This window comes from Podarcis filfolensis, assembly GCF_964270895.1.
Source record: "Podarcis filfolensis genome assembly, chromosome: 2".
In the NCBI taxonomy this organism is placed as follows: Eukaryota; Metazoa; Chordata; class Lepidosauria; order Squamata; family Lacertidae; genus Podarcis; species Podarcis filfolensis.
In genome coordinates, this window is record NC_139605.1 from 16,058,109 (window position 1) to 16,075,404 (window position 17,296).

General features: G+C 43.4%; 1 protein-coding gene across 1 annotated transcript; it reads left to right on the plus strand.

Annotated features, from left to right (window-relative positions):
* Nucleotides 1-737: 737 nt before the first annotated feature.
* LOC310757266 (uncharacterized protein) lies at nucleotides 738-7,274 on the plus strand. Its single transcript, XM_083602563.1, has 4 exons — nucleotides 738-853; nucleotides 4,411-4,647; nucleotides 5,691-5,794; nucleotides 6,616-7,274. The coding sequence occupies exons 1-4, from the start codon at nucleotides 772-774 to the stop codon at nucleotides 6,721-6,723; spliced, it is 531 nt and encodes a 176-aa protein (XP_083458689.1). The 5' UTR covers nucleotides 738-771; the 3' UTR covers nucleotides 6,724-7,274.
* The last annotated feature ends 10,022 nt before the right edge of the window (nucleotides 7,275-17,296 follow it).

Sequence of the window (17,296 nt, forward strand, 5' to 3'; positions counted from 1 at the left end):
CTCTGTGTCATGCCAGGTGGGGCACCTTCCATGCCAAGATGTGGTGCCTACATTGGACTGCGTTTTTAGTTTGCATTGATTTCTTAAAAAGCTATACACTGAGGCTCAGCTGAGGCCTCGCTGGAGATGGAGTTCCCTGCCCAGGTTGTTCTCGTCATTCTCAGAGGAACAGGTAACAAGGTAGTGGTGAGTTATTATAAAGACAGTGACTATATACAGAAAAATAATAACAGGACACCTCAGGAACATGATTTGTCATCTGCAGAAACACCCATGGCTGAGTTCAGCTTGGGCTCCCTTCCAGCACATCAATTAATCACATGGATACAAACATTAATTTTTTTGTCTTGGTATAATTAAAAGCATGGGGTTTATGCTGTTCAGCGATTGCATGATCCTAGGCAACATTTCTTTAAAAAAATCTGTCCCATCCCTACTTCTCCACTGCCTTGAAGAAATTCTTATCTGACACAAACAAATAACTGGGTTTATGATCACACTCCACACCCTTTTATGTTTTTTTGTATTTTTAAAAAATTTGTTACATTTGGTGACACAAAAGATACACACACACATCTTATCTTCCTGAACGCGAAATATGACAACTGTCATGTTTTGGAACATTTCTGCCTATGTAGAGGTGTTGCCGAATTAGGGGAGAGCTCTCGCTGTTGCGATAGCATATATAAAGGAGTTAGCAAGAGTTATGGGAGAGAAGCCAGGAATACACTACAGCATCTAAGATTTACTTCTGCGCACCGTTGTACTCCCATGGAAGAGAAAAGGATGAATCCCAAGGACGTGAAAAGGATCCTCTTTACATCTGTGGTCCTGCTTCTGTGTACAGCAGCAGGTGAGGTTCTTCACGTGTCATTTGGTGCGGCCATTTTGAAATGGGATCTTGTCGGTATTTGAGGGACCATCTTGTTGTTCCATTCTGATTTAGTTTGACAAAGCAGGGTTCCGTTTTCTTTTTTAAAAAGGTCCACGAAGGGACTACATGTTCTGAAGGAAACTTGTGAGCTTAGGAGCTACGTTGATTGTCTGGTATTGCTAAATTGGCGGTGGGTAAGGGAGGCAGCGGCATTTGCAGGAGAGAAGAAAAGAAGAAGAAACTCAAAGTGCTTGAAATGAGGTTTACTCCAGATTCTGGGATAAATCTTATTTCAAGCACCCTTGTTGCCTACAGAACAGTTCCCAAAGCAGTGGTCTTTTCAATAGATTGCATCTCCCAACTCTCTTTGTGACTCAGGGTTGCTGTGAGGAGAAGAAGCTGCCTCATGGCACCACAGTAGATTTTGCTTGGGTGTGGGCAAATTAATCACCAATTTATGTCCACTCTGAATGAAGCATGTTAACAATTTACTGCCACCACTGAAATTTCAAAAAGTTCTGGAAAACAAGCGAGGTCCCAACTAAAGAAGAATGGCAACTTAAGTTGACAGAATATGCACAACTGACAGAGTTAACATATGGAATAAGAGAACAAAAAGAACATATGTTTAAAGAAGATTGGAAAAAGTTTGTTGAAGATATGGGAAATAATTGTATACAGCTGAAACGGCTGGCAGCATTAAGATAAATTCAACAGTGTAAACAAGTTTTGATGAATGCAATAATGGAATATAGAATGGTATAGTTTTTGTAAAATATGCAGGGATTTATGATATGTAAAATGAACCATGGAAAGAGAAGAAGGGAAGTCATTGATATCTTAAGGATGTATAATGAGTATTTTAAATGGTAAAACAGAGAATTTAATAAAAATTATATATAATGAATTTTCAAAAAGTTCTAAATGAAAAATTGTGGAGACAACAACAAAAGTTTTGTCAAGTTTAAATGTGCTCATTTTTCCTCATCAGCAGTGCAATTTCATTGTTAGTGTAATGTTCTTGGACTGGAGAGATGCAAGATCAAATCACCCCTCATTCTAACCTATGTGATTGATTAAGCAAAGACAAGAGGTTGTATTCAGTGAAATCCTATGGAGAAAGTCTGTCAGTACAAGCCCTTCTACTTGCACCACGGACGGTTCTCCCCTCTCCTCACCCCTGCCCACACCCTAAATCTGTTGCAGAGGCTTTGTCAACACTCTGGAGCAGATTTACAGAGGGTGATGGACACTTGCAGGAAGAATAAAGGGGGGGGGGACTTCTGTTGTGCAATTGGAAATCCTTGTGCTGATGGAAACCCTTTCAGGTGTGCAAAAGCAACAAGTTGGTAGACTTGTCAGTTCGCCCATAATCTGTTAAACTTGGACCCACCGTCTGTGCTGCTGATGCTAAACTACACTTAAATCAGTGTGGAGTAAAAAAAAAAAAAAAAAAGGTAAAGCGCCCCTGAACGGTTAAGTCCAGTCAAAGGCGACTATGGGGTTGCAGCGCTCATCTCGCTTTCAGGCTGAGGGAGCTGGCATTTGTCCACAGACAGCTTTCTGAGTCATGTGGCCAGCATGACTAAACTGCTTCTGGCACAATGGAACACCGTGACGGAAGTCAGAGCGCATGGAAATGCCATTTACCTTCCCGCCACAGTGGTACCTACTTATCTACTTGCACTGGTGTGCTTTCGAACTGCTAAGTTGGCAGGAGCTGGGACAGAGCATAAAGAAATTATTTTAGAATGTTGTATCATTTTACTGCTGGGGAGGGCGGGATATAAATAAAATTTTATTATTATTATTCATCTCAGGGATTTGAACTGCCAACCTTCTGATCAGCAAGTCCAAGAGGCTAAGTGGTTTAGACCACAGCTCCAGCAGAGTTTCCAGCAGAATATCAGAGCTTTCCTGTTCTCCAGTAGTCAGCCTGAAATATACTCAGAGTCGCAAAGTGATTTCATGCTCTTTATTCAGCTCATAGTGGTGAGGAGGAATGAATGAATGTCCCCTCAAAGTATCTGCTTTATATACATTATTTACACAATGGGCTGCACATGATTGGCTAATTCCGGAATTCTACTGTAAGCCAATCAGGTTGTGGATTCACTTCTATCTGGAGCTGGATTGGGTGGTTCCTGCCAACCAATCATACTGCTGCCTTGTTCTAGGACCAATCAGACTGCTGCATTCTGAATCCTATTGTTCTAGGACTAATCAGACTGCTGCCTTTTGGATCCTATTGTTCTAGGACCAATCAGACAGCTGCAGTTTGGATCCTATTCAACTCAGTACATAACACAGCCTTTTCCAGAGTCCCTGATTAAGAAAACTCCTTTCCCACGCAGTTCAGTTTAGAGTGTAAAGTGTCTATTGTCTCACGGCACAAGACAAGCATAAGCGTAAGCTTTAAGAGATTCTGGTGCATTGTGAACTAATCTACTATAATAGAAGTCTTTCTGGTCTTAGAAGCAAAGCTTGTAAAGATACAAGTATACAGAGAGCCACCAGCATTTTACAGTGCTAGCTAGCTCTCCATGCTATATTGAACCATACGGCACACAACCTTCAGCTTCTCTGCTGATACTTTGCACTAAGCAAAAAAAAACAACCACACCCTTCTCAGCGAATACCTCACACTCCAGCCAATGCTGCTGAATGCACATTCCTTAGAGAAAGGGAAGGCGAGTGAAACATGCTCCAGGTATTTAGCCTTGGACTGTTTCTAAGCCACCCATTGCAGCTGGCACGCTAACTCTAAACAGAATCCAGACGTTGGGGGCAGGCTACTCAAGACATGGCCCCAGTGCTTGGTGCAATTTTACCCATATTTTCCAAATTGCACCAACACAAGTGAAGGCTGAAATTGGAGAGGGGGGTGGATATGTGCGTGTTGGCCTTGTGCTCACTGCCTCCACATGCACCAGGCAGGAGCTCTCCCTACCTAACCTTCTGTCACTGAGCAGATAGAGCTGAAGGGTTGGTTTTTTGGGGGGCACATTGGCTTGCATGTGTTTAGAAGCCTCCCCATGACTGGGGATCCTGTATCCTCGTGGTTCTCCATTCCAAGTGCATTCAGCTGCACACTCTAGAAGCCCCCTCAGACCTTCCCTCTCAACTCTGAAAACTGGGACTGGAGCCAGAACATGGGGCAGACCCATCCCTGCCTCTCTGACCCCTGAGTTTCAGTCCTCACAGGGTATCTCTGAATGCTTGAAGAGGGCTATAACCCAAGCAAACTGAGTTATTTTGGATCACTCACTATTTCTAATCCTGTTGCACTGAAGAGGGGTTTGTTTTAGGGGTTGTTTTTAAAAGTCTGGAACGGACTAATCCATTTTTGCATTCCTTTCAATGGGAAAGCGCATCTTGGTTTTGGAACGCTTTGGTTTTGGAACAGACTTCCGGAACGGATTACGTTTGAGAACCAAGGTACCACTGTATCTGCAAACTAAAGTAAAAACATAACGCCTCCCCAATGCAAATGCTTGACTTTTCTATCTCCTCTGCCTGCTGTCATTTGCTTCCAGATTCTCAAAACCGTCACACAACCACAAATCCCAACAACAGCACTTCTCCTGAAATTGTTGAGCTTCCAACATCCACAGCCGCTCCTGCAGCTTCCACGACTCTTCAGCCCATCCGTAAAACTACACCCTACGCAACGAATGGCTTCCCCATCACCTCAGCAGCTGTGCTGAATGCCACAGAAAGTGTCTCCAATACTACTCATGCACTCCTTACGTACCCCTCAGCCAATACCACTGGTAAGTCGCCAGACTAGAGAGAGTCAGAAACATTGTAAAATCATGCAGGGCTTTGACAGGAGTGGTGCAAAGAACTCCCTCATTGCCCTTAAAGGGGTTGTTTTTCTTTCAAATGGTTAATATGGTAGTCGTGCCATGAAATCCGAAATGTAGCTATCTAATTTGAATGGTCCGATGGATTTATCCTGCCCACTCACTCCCTGCCTGCACTCACTCGCTGGATCATCACCTTGTCGTGGTGAGTGGGCTTGAATGTTCCTATGATCCTTGTGAGTGAAGCCGTCAGGAGTCTGCGCCACTGCCTCCATGATAATAGGCAAAATCTCAAGGATGAAATCAGAGTGAAAATGACCTTCTAAAATTCTTCATGCGATTTGCAGGCAGAGAAATGGAGAGGGGGCACAATGTGTAATCTTGGTGTGGGTGGGGAGCCAAGATCACTCATATATTTTTGTCCATGAGGATGCTTTCAATATGGTCAATTATTATGTTTAGCTTACACACCTGCTTACTGTTTCTTTTGTCACTGGAGAAGCATCTGATTTCTGTGAAAGTTCTTTTAAACTGTTTTTAATATTGTGTTTTATCTGACCTAACCTGCCTTGGGATTTTAGGCAGGGTAAATAATAATAATAATAATAATAATAATAATAATAATAATAATAATAATAACGTCACACTCACACTTTAAGAGCACTGAGTGGTTCTGCGGAAGCGTAAGATAAACATAGTTCCCCCCAATAAAATAAAATAAATCAATATTAATAACTAACTGCAGTTATACTTTTGCATTTGGCCACCTTGGTTTCCCATGGAAAGCAAAGATAGGATACAGATTTTAGAAACAAACGCAAGAGCAAATGATTAAATCTGAGGTGGAGAACCTTTGGCCTGTTATTGGACTACCACTCCCAGTGTCCCTGAACATTGGCCCAGCCAGCTGGGGCTGATGGGAGATGGAGTCTGGCAACATGGAGAAGGCCAAAGATTTCCCTATCCCCGGAATAAACGTCATGTTTCATTGCATCCCTTATTCTCCACAGATACTACACCATCAGAGCCTGCATGTTTGCAGGGCTGGGCCATCTTCCTCATCTGTTTAGGCACCATAGTGACCGTGTTCCTGATGACTGGTATCCCACTGATGGTAAGTGATACTACGCACACACTACTACCAATCTTTTTTTCTTTTCTTTTTGTATAATAATTTTTATTAATTTTTAATTACAATAATCCAAAAGAGCCACATTATCACAATACCAAATTACAATACAATTAAAAAAGCCAATTATTCAAATACCAAATTAAACAATTTTGGATGACTTCCCATGTGCTGGATTTCAAGGTGCAAAGCCCTTATTTCTTTCTGCTTCCATAATCTTGATTATTCCAGTTACAACAGTTCTGATCTTGATCCTTTATTTAACGGCCACTTGTTTCATAACTTTCATTCGTAACTGCATATTTAATGAATTTTATTTATGCAAGAGGAACGTCTGTCCTGTAAATTTCTGCGTGAGGTGTTTATTTCCCCTTTGTTTCTTCATTCTTCCTGTTTTAATCCAACATATACAGCTCTCTGCTTCCACCTTTTTCTGCTCTGAAGGGCTGTGTTTTTCACTGTGTCACCTGCCATCTTGTTTGTCAGAGTCAAACAAAAGGTCTGGTGTCCTGCCATAGCTCCGGGCAGATCTCCAGCTCATCTTTCTTGTCCAACACTCATCGAAACACACTACCAATCCTGACTCACTGTTGCAGGACAAGAGGAAGTGCTGCTAACACTGGGATGGGGAATCTGTGGCTTTGTAATGTTGTTTGGGTTCCAGCCCCCATCATCCCTAGCAAACATGGCCTCTGGCCGGGGATGATGGGAGTTGTGGTCCACAAACATTAAGAAGGACACAGCCTCCCCACCCATGTGCTACCATATCAGTGCTAATAGCTTCTCCCCATGATTTTGCTTTCCAGCTCTACTGCTTCTTTCAGGGCCGACGCATGCAGCAGCCCCAGCAGTGTTCCCGATATAACCGCAAAATCTACGTGGTTCCTGAGGAACAAACGCACCAGGTAGAATGAGAAGAAACAAACAAAGACAATCGGAAACCCAGGACCAAGATTTGTGGATTCTGTCCCCAGTTCTGCCACTGATATCTCTGCATTCCCAGGAGGACATTGTTTCGAATGTGTTATTTGCAATGTGGCAACAACAGAGATTGAGGCTCACTGTTATTTTAGTACAAAACTCGGTGTACTTAAAATGAGAAAGAGAATGAGCAGATTTGGTGTGCTTGTGAGAAACTGGTGCAGCACATTTTGGAGCTGCTTGGCACCTTAAGTTTAAGTTGGGACCCACCTGTTCCTAGCGGACATTGATACCCTGCTATAGTTCAGGAGAATCTGTTCTTCTGATAACTTACAACTCTTCTACTCTCCTGCCAGCAAAAACAAGCATTCAGATTACTCTAAAGGACAACCCTTCTGCATTTCCTCTGGGTTCTGATGGTAGATGCAGGAGTTACAACACTAGGAACAGGGAAGGGATTATTCATGTGCCCTCCCTGAAACCTTGCTATCCTTTGAAATGCACACTTCTCTGAATTTTGTAACACAGTTCTCCAACACACACACACACAATGTTAAAATGCATATATCAGTGTGAATGCAGGTGCATATGTTACTGAAAATAACTGGGGGAAATGCAACGTTTCAGGAGAAATTGCTTGCAAAAATGTGCAGAATTCGGCAGAACAAAAATGTTGCGTATTAAAAAGAATGTGCCCTACAATGTTGATTTATTTTTGTGAGGACTTTTAAAAATTCAAACAATGCAGAAATGTAGTGAACTGAAGCTGGGGGTGGGGGTGGGGCTTAGGGAAACCAGATTCACCAATTGGTCTCACCTTAACAAAACTCATTGGTGGGGGGAAGGAAATGCAGGAATCAAGGGAACTGTAGTAGGGGCTCTAATTTATTTCTGTAAATACCCTTTGCCAGATTACGTCCACACCTCTGCCACATGTGAAATGTTGTACTTAAACTGTTGCATCCTCTCCAGCACAATGGTGGGGTTGTTTTTATTAATAAAGCTGCACGGTATCTAATGCTATTGGTGTAATAATTTAAATGCTTTTTCTTGCATACAAGTTCTTACTGGATTTAGTGTGCTTTTTCAGCCTACAAATTATTCCAATCCACCTCTGCAATCTCTATCGCTAGATCAGATTCCCATTGCTGTTTCACAGAACTGCATCCTCCAGTTGTTGACTCGTTAACTTCTTTGATAGAGTATAGATGAAGAAAAAAAGAGGAACATTTGTTTGTATGTAAAATCACATTTTCAAAGAATGTTAAAGGTCTTGTGGAATGTGCTTTAACTTCAGAATTTGATATTAAACACCATTCGATGAACATAAAACCATTTTACTGGGCCCTGAGAAGCAACTGATGCAATAAAAATTCAGGTGCCTTCAGCCATGAGCTTAGCAGATAGCCTTGGGCTATCTCTCCTCCTCACAGGAACACTGTATGGCTAAAATGAAACCTAGGTTCTTGTTTTCTTGGAAGAAGCATGCACTGGGGGGGGGGGGAGATGTCTTTTTTAAAAAAGGTTCTTTATTACAAAACAGTTTACGTAGAATGTAAACAAAATGGAAAACAACACAAACAGACCATAGACCCTGACTAACAACACCTCATTTGACATTACATACCCTTTAACTTCCGATTCACCTCATTGTGCTTTTTACACCTTACTAGTCTATAAGCAATTTCAGTTAATTATCGGGGGGGGGATTACTTTATAGTTTCCTTGAAGTTCAAGATTCAATCCAAATCTGTCAGAAGATTTGTGTTATTACAATACTTTTTAAGATATTCTTTGAACATCTAATCTTTACTAAATTTCTGGTTAGAGTTTCCTCTTATTCTCCCAGTCATCATTGCGAGTTCTGAATATTCTATCATCTTTGCTTGCCAATCAGTTTTTGTGGGGATTACATCACCTTTCCCATTTTTTGCTATTAAAATCCTCACCACTGTGGTTGCGTACATAGAGAGAGTTCTGTTTTTTTTGTGTATCAATGCACATAATGCCTAACTAAAAGGCTTCAGGGGGTCTTTTTGAAACAAGAATTTAAATATCTTTTTGAGTTCATTGTGTATTATGTCCCAAAATTCTCTTATCCTCACATATTCCCACCACATGTGCATAAAGGTACCAACCCCTTTTTTGCATCTCCAACAAACATGGGAGCTTTTCTTGTACATCTTGTCCAGTTTGGGGGAAGTTGTCGCAAATGTGTCAGCAACTCTGTACTGTGCTGACTTTCAACAAGCTTGTGAGTCCCACGGGTGGCGCTGTGGGTTAAACCACAGAGGCTAGGACTTGCCGATCAGAAGGTCGGCGGTTTGAATCCCCACAACGGGGTGAGCTCCCGTTGCTCAGTCCCTGCTCCTGCCAACCTAGCAGTTCGAAAGCACGTCAAAGTGCAAGTAGATAAATAGGTACCGCTCCAGCGGGAAGGTAAATGGCGTTTCTGTGCGCTGCTCTGGTTTGCCAGAAGTGGCTTAGTCATGCTGGCCACATGACCCGGAAGCTGTACACCGGCTCCCACGGCCAATAAAGCGAGATGAGCGCAGTAACCCCAGAGTCATCCGTGACTGGACCTAACGGTCAGGGGTCCCTTTACCTTTACTGTGCTGACTTTCAACAAGCTGTGAGTCCCTTTGACCCTCAGTTCAACCAGAAAACCAGATATTATTCACTATTGCAATTGCACCATCAATCTGCAGCATTATTACTTTGTTCGTTTGTTTACCAGGTTACTTCACCACCTTTCCCCATAAGGTCCCAGGGCGAGTTACAGCAAAATGCTCATAGCCTTTATTACGTTTATCTCCACATGAATCCGGTGAGGTAAGTCACTACTATATTCCTCGCAATACTTAGAGGCCAGCATCATGTGAGTAGTGAGGTGCTGATCTCCTGCAATGTCACTGTGCAGCTTGGAGTTCTAGTCCACCCACCTGCCATTGGCTTAGTCATTGGTTCTAACAGGCTCTTCTTGTGATCTTAGGTTCTTAAGGTGGCCAGATTGGCGCAAAAGCACTAGCAGAATTGCTGGATTGTACCCACCGATTTGTTTGCCCTGTGTCGACCTTCCCGCCATCTCGCCTGTCCAGTGCTCCCACCCAGTAAGCAACAGCGACCCACCTGCTGGGAACGTAGCATACCTGCTCCACCCCACCTGGAGAGCTGCTTCTGCTAGCCACCATTCTGCCCACCCACCACTGCTTGTAAATTAGTTCTTAATCTGCTCTTCATCCTCTTGGGGTAAAAGGTAAAAGGCAAAGGACCACTGGACGGTTGAGTCCAGCCAAAGGCGACTATGGGGTTGTGGCGCTCGTCTCGCTTTCAGGCCAAGGGAGCCGGCGTTTGTCCACAGACAGCTTTCCGGGTCATGTGGCCAGCAGGACTAAACTGCTTCTGGTGCAATGGGACACTGTGAGGGAAGCCAGAGTGCATGGAAACGCTGTTTACCTTCCTGCCACAGCGGTACCTATTTATCTACTTGCACTGGTGTGTTTTTGAACTGCTAGGTTGGCAGCAGCTGGGACAGCAACAGGAGCTCACCCCGTTGTACGGATTCAAACCGCCAACCTTCTCATCAGCAAGCCCAAGAGGCTCAGTGGTTTAGACCACAGCACCACCCGTTCCCACCTCTTGGGATAGCCACGCCTAAGAGTCAAGAGACTCTGATGGAAGAAGCTGGTCTTCGGCAACGAGTTACTCAGTGCTGGTTACCTGATGCATGCCTTATTTCTCCTAATTTTCTCTTCCTATACACATTCTTGTATGCAGTTTTGACCAATATGCATGTATCTGCAATTTCCCCTAATATAATGCACATCTGTATGTTATGTTCACTAATATGTGCATTTTTGTGCACACCTTACCCCAGTATACACACTTTTATATACACTTTTGCACACATTACATGGCTGGAGAACTGCATTGCAAAATTTCAAGATGTGTGAATTTCAAAAGGATTGCTATGCTTCCTTTCATGTATTGTTTTAGAACGTGTGGGTTAAGGCATGGGCATTTTGTTGGGGAGGAGGACTTGTTTGGGGGGGCAGAACCGACGTGATTGGTAAGTTAGTTAATTATTTCTATTGTTTTACTTGATGGGGGGCTATGCCCATGGATTGCAGGCATGGCCAAATTTGGCCCTCCAGATATTTTTGGACTACAATTCCCATCATCGACATTGGTCATAATATTTTGTTTGCTGATTGGGAAAAGTTGTGGACCACCGGGATGAAATTTACGGCATGTAATGCCTTAAGAGAAAACATTATGAAAATGATATATAGGTGGTACATAACCCCAGTCAAGCTTGCAAAGATTTACCATTTGCCTGACAATAAATGTTGGAAATGTAAAGAAACTGAAGGTACATTTTTTCATCTTTGGTGGACTTGCCCGAAGATTAAGGCATTCTGGGAAATGATCTATAATGAACTTAAAAAGGTATTTAAATATACTTTCCCCAAGAAACCAGAGGCCTTTCTCTTGGGTATTGTCGGCCAAGGGGTGTTAAAGACGGATATAACTTTCTTTATGTATGTTACAACAGCAGCTAGAATACTCATTGCGAAGTACTGGAAGACGCAAGAACTACCCACACTGGAAGAATGGCAGATGAAGGTGATTGACTACATGGGCTTAGCAGAAATGACGAGCAGAATCCGAAACCAGGGAAGAGAAGCAGCGCAAGAAGAATGGAAAAAATTCAAGGACTATTTAAAGAAATATTACAAAGTTAATGAAAGTTAGAATGATGTTGGACTGGAAAGTAAATGGTTGCTATTAGCAATGGTTAAGACAAGGAGAATAAGGAAGAATAGTCTAAATTTAAATTAAAATAAGGGAAGATTTGCTGAACAATCGATAAGAATTTGGAATACAGAAAGGGGAGGCATGAGGAAGTCGGGGAAGATAGGATATGAAATTAGGATATGAAATGATACATGTTTTTTTTTTTGTTCTGTTTTTGTCTTTGTTTGTTTGTTTGTTGTGTTGTGTTTATATGGAAAAAATAAAAATATTACAATTCCCATCATCCCTGACCACTGGGCCTGTTAGCTAGGGATGATGGGAGTTGTAGTCCCAAATCATCTGGAGGGCCAAGTTTGGCCATGCCTGGATTAAGGAGATTTACCTTTAAATGTCCCTTGTCACTGACCCTACAATGTTGAGATATACTTGCATTTAAATTATTGTAATACAGGCATATTAGGTGCATTCGACTTCCGCATAACTGCATACATGCGGGGGAAAATTAAGTAAATTGATTTAAAAGGCAGAAAAGCTCAAAAAGGGGCAAAAACAGCCTGAAAAGAGTGGGGAAATGGCAAAAAAAGGCACAAAAGAGTGGGAAAACAGCTAGCAATCCTAGGAGCCTTTACAAGTGCAATCTCATGAGCCTTTGCACTGACCTTTGAGGCCTGTGTAGAGTAGCAGTTTGAGAAATGTGGTTTGGAGGGAGTGATTGTGGTGAAGTTTGGTGGATTTTTGGCGAAGTTAGATGGTGTTCCCCACTATACATGATTTCACCTATACGCATGGTACCCAGGAATGTAACCCCCATGTAAGTGGGGAGGTGCCTGCTATTGTTTCTAAATTTCCAACTATGCACAGCCCTAATAAACAGCCCTAAAGTACTCCTGGTTTTGTACCTGTTAGTTACTGAATTAAAGCAGATTCATAAAAGAATCATCACTGTATAGCAGATAAGACCCATACTGTACTAAAAAGAAATGAAAAAGAGAAGGGAAAGGGTACCTTAATTTTGGGAAGACCATGGTTATCTAGACAGTTCCCAAATCATAACTTTTTTGAAGTCTTGTTAGAATTCCTGCTCTGCGATTGCAGTCATGGGATTGTTGTCTATCACATGACGGTGTATGTTTTGACTCCACAGAGTGGGAAGTGACGGAGACAGGATGTTTGTGTTACTGTGTTGCGTGAAGTGGAACTATTGTCCTCTGTTCTCGCTCTTTGCTGTCTGATACTAGAGATAGAGGGAGCCTTGTTGCAGTGCTCCGTGTGTGTTTATATGAAAATAAAGTAGATTAGCCAAAATGCTGAGTTGCTGAGGTCTGTTACGTGAACTGCGAAGACTCTGCGGATCCCTAAGTGTGCCAATGTCTGTTGGCATTGGTCGCTGTGATGTTCGGGCAGAAGAAAGTTTTCGAAGCTCCCTAACGATCGACCAGGAGCGAGGGAACATGCCAGTCGGGCATGCATCTCTGCCAGGGTCCTACTTGAGAATAGGATGAGCTCCTGACAGCTTACAAAAGGGTGATAATGAAATTTTGCAGGGATCTAGTGCATCGTTTCCCAAAGAGTGGCGGCACCTCGCAACCAGAAATATCTTTTAAGATACAGTGGTACCTCGGGTTAAGTACTTAATTCGTTCCAGAGGTCCGTACTTAACCTGAAACTGTTCTTAACCTGAAGCACCACTTTAGCTAATGGGGCCTCCTGCTGCTGCCGCTCTGCCGGAGCACAATTTCTGTTCTCATCCTGAAGCAAAGTTCTTAACCTGAAGCACACTTTCTGGGTTAGCGGAGTCTGTAACCTGAAGCGTATGTAACCTGAGGTACCACTGTATGCCAATGGCGTTTCACTGTTCGCTCAATGTCTCTTGTTATGTGATTAAATTCTAAGGAAGAATGAATTCTCTTAGTGTTGTCATGAATGTCAGTCTCGGTTTTTAAAAGTGTGGATCTATCCTTAGTTTCAGTTCTCTGTATTATCAAGTGTTTATATCTATATTATATAGAAATATTAACAGCTGAGGAAGCCCTTCGGGGCAAAACAAGGAAATATCTAGACACCTTGTTCTACCCAACCCAGCTGCCTGAGCCAGCCTGCCTGTGTCTGCTACCTATGCTAGCCAACCTCATCAGCTGTATTCTCCGTGACATTCCGGCGACCTTTCCTTAACCACATTCGAGGACTGTGTAATATATGAACTCAAACAAGAATGTATTCAGAAAGGAAGAAATATATCTGCATTGGATTGAATTAAATAGGTTACATACCTTGCTTAAGGATTGTATATGGTGTACATCCTGGACTTGATTCGTATGTTAGGAAGTAACCAGTAAAGAAATTTGTTACAAACATTACCATTCAGCCTGTTGCGCTCTTTAGTTAAGGACTGTGTGTAAAATAGGAGCTCGTTCACTCTCTAGCTTAGGGCTGCCATATTTCAAAAAGCAAAAACCCAGACAGAAAATTTGTTGAGCTTTTTGGGGGCAAAGTTGTCGTGCCAAAGGAAAATCACCCAAAACAACACTGCCAACATGGGTTGTCATACATCTGGATTTCCCCAGACGTTTCAACGATTTTTGACTGGACGCTGCTTGCGCAACAACCGATTGCTGGCTATGCCTGGGAAATTCTGGACATATGGCAACCCTATTGTAGCTTTTTGCATCAGGCCCCTCTTTCTGCTATCACTTGCTACAGTGAGCTCCAAGGGACTTCCTCTGTGGCTGCTGGCATGCAATGAATGCCTCATTCTAGGAATGAGAGGGGCTGGCAAGCTGTCAGCAGAGAAGAAGAAGAAGAAGAGTTTGGATTTGATATCCCGCTTTATCACTACCTGAAGGAGTCTCAAAGCGGCTAACAACCTCCTTTCCCTTCCTCCCCCACAACAAACACTCTGTGAGGTGAGTGGAGCTGAGAGGCTTCAAGGAAGTGTGACTAGAAAAGGTCACCCAGCAGCTGCATGTGGAGGAGCAGGGAAGCGAACCCGGTTCACCAGATTACGAGTCCACCGCTCTTAACCACTACACCACACTGGCTCTCAGAGTGGCTCTGTGGGAGAACTGCAGGGTCTACCTCCCCTCTGTCATCTATGTCAGCACCTGCATCCAAACTGGAGAAACCTCATCACCTTGCCCTGTGCCTGGGGGGCACCTGCCTGCTTCCATCTCTTTGCTATCCCTCAGGCTCCCTGCTTCTAGCACATTTCAGCTCGTCCCATCCTCTGAGGTGTGGCCGGTGTCCCACCACCAGTCTCTAGGCTTGAAGTCCTCATCCTCCTCAGTTGAGCAGGGAGAGCCAGTGGCAGGAAGCAGTTCAGACTCCGAAGGTGAAGCGGAGGAGAGGGGGGTCAAGAGGCTGCTGCTGTGGATTCCAAGGACCTCTCCCTCTCCTGCCCCCTGGTCCTAAAGAGTGTGTAAGGGCAGAACAAAGGTCAAAGGTGAGCAAACACAATTTTGAGACTGCTTGGGAAACATCTGGGAGAGGAAGATCTTTAGAAAGGATGGAAGGCTCTACAGCAGCAAGACCCACTGGGAAGTGTTGCTGAGCTGTGTGCCATTTCCTTGAAGAAATGTATCTGTCTGCAACCCTGCCAGCTGGGCTATGCCTTTAATGTTGCATTGTGTGTTGACTTTTTAACTATTATTTAATGCTGATTGTATTGTGTCGTTTGTGGTCAGCCACCTTGGCACCTGCAGGAAGAAGAGCAGGTTAATGTTGAAGATGTGAATGTTGACACTCAGCAAAATGTGATTGCCAACATTGTCATTGAAATTAGAATCCCTGTGACAGGGTGAGCTCCCGTTGCTCAGTCCCAGCTCCTGCCAACCTATCAGTTAGAAAGCACGCCACAGTGCAAGTAGATAAATAGGTACCGCTCCGGCGGGAAGGTAAACGGTGTTTCCGTGTGCTGCTCTGGTTTCGCCAGAAGCAGCTTAGTCCTGCTGGCCACGTGACCCGGAAGCTGTCTGTGGACAAACGCCGGCTCCCTTGGCCACTAAAGCGAGATGAGCACCGCAACCCCAGAGTCATCCGCGACTGGACTTAATGGTCAGGGGTCCCTTTACCTTTAGATTCCAATGCGTATAGTTAGCAGAGTAAAAACTTAAATACGTTGCAGGATTCCCCAAAAGTAGACCAGAGGCAATTTCATCCAGCAGTGCTTTACTGCTACTGAAGGCAAGTGAGCATAATGGTCACCAATCCAAGACATTCAGGATTGGCACTGTCTATAAGAAGTCCAGTTGCAGCAGACTTAACCTAAAGTTACAATAACATATAATAAGACTAAACCTTAACACTGTATAAAGAACACCACACTAGAAGGAAGAGAGACAGAAAGAGAAAGTGAAATCCAGGCTCCTTCTGGCCCTGCTTTTATAGTTAGCATGACCTTGAGAGAAGAGATAACAAAACCAGTTTAAGCCAGCTGTACTCAGTTTCTCTGAAGGTATAACCCAAACATCATGAAGCTTCTTTCACACAGAGAAGCTTCCAGAAGCTTCCAGAACCCTCTTGAATTATTTAGAATAGGAGAGATCTCTACACATCAGGTCAATACTTTCTGCACTAAGAAATGCAAACTGACAAATATTTACTGGAAATAGAGAACACACACATACACAGACAAGTTCCAATAGTCAAGATGTTGGCATTCACCACCTTTCTGCCATTCATGTCTCACTCATATACATTCTTATATTGAATGTAAAATAAACTAATGAAACATTAAACGAGACATAGAATCAGCAAGTAACACCAAACAGGAATTTTGTTAGACTGGAGCAGTTTGAAATCCAGCATACTTTTCCCTCATCGCCTCCGGAAACAATAGATCATGACTGCAGAATGAAGTCCTGAATGTCACCACTTAATAGGGACATTTTGTTCCAGTGACGAAAGTCCAGATTGGAATCTTTCAAATCTCTTTCTTAGGCACCAGCTTATGCCGAGTGTCTCATCACATATCCAACCTGTTCCCATTTAATTACATTCCCAAATCCACCTTTGGTAGCCTTTCCTTAGAATGAAGTCAGCAGGCCATCTGTGCTAAATCCTAATGCTAATATAATCCCTTGCCTAATTTGCCACCCCCTAACATAAAGTTCTGTGGACAGCTTACAGTAAATAAATGACAAAACAATTTAAATACCGATATTAAGACGTAAAACTACAAAACAGAGAAAACTGGTTTGGAACAGACTTCCGGAACCGATTAAGTTTGAGAAGCAAGGTACCACTGTATTTTTATTTTCAATTTGGTGAAATCCATGTGTTTTTGTTATTCCAGGATGATTTCTCACAATGAACACTTCTGCATGGAACCATTTCAAAGCACTCCTAGGAGGGGAAGTGGGGATCGCTGCCCCGCATTCACACTTTAGTTTTGAGTAATCCATTAGCCTAAGGGTAAAGCAGTTGTTGAGGGACACAGGTGGTGCTGTGGGTTAAACCACAGAGCCTAGGACTTGCTGATCAGAAGGTCGGCGGTTCGAATCCCTGCGACGGGGTGAGCTCCCGTTGCTCGGTCCCTGCTCCTGCCAACCTAGCAGTTCAAAAGCACATCAAAGTGCAAGTAGATACTGCTCCAGCGGGAAGGTAAATGGCGTTTCCGTGCGCTGCTCTGGTTCGCCAGAAGCGGCTTAGTCGTGCTGGCCACATGACCCAGAAGCTGTACGCCAGCTCCCTTGGCCAATAAAGCGAGATGAGCGCCGCAACCCCAGAGTCGGTCACGACTGGACCTAATGGTCACGGGTCCCTTTACTTTTATAAAGCAGTTGTTGAGCTCTAGGCCTCATTGGGCTGTGA

Excerpts from the sequence above, each read along its gene's own strand:
- LOC310757266 (XM_083602563.1), top strand. The coding sequence starts at position 772 with ATGGAAGAGAAAAGGATGAATCCCAAGGACGTGAAAAGGATCCTCTTT. Across the intron at positions 854-4,410 it reads GCTTCTGTGTACAGCAGCAG|ATTCTCAAAACCGTCACACA; the intron begins GTGAGGTTCTTC and ends ATTTGCTTCCAG. Across the intron at positions 5,795-6,615 it reads TGACTGGTATCCCACTGATG|CTCTACTGCTTCTTTCAGGG; the intron begins GTAAGTGATACT and ends TTTGCTTTCCAG.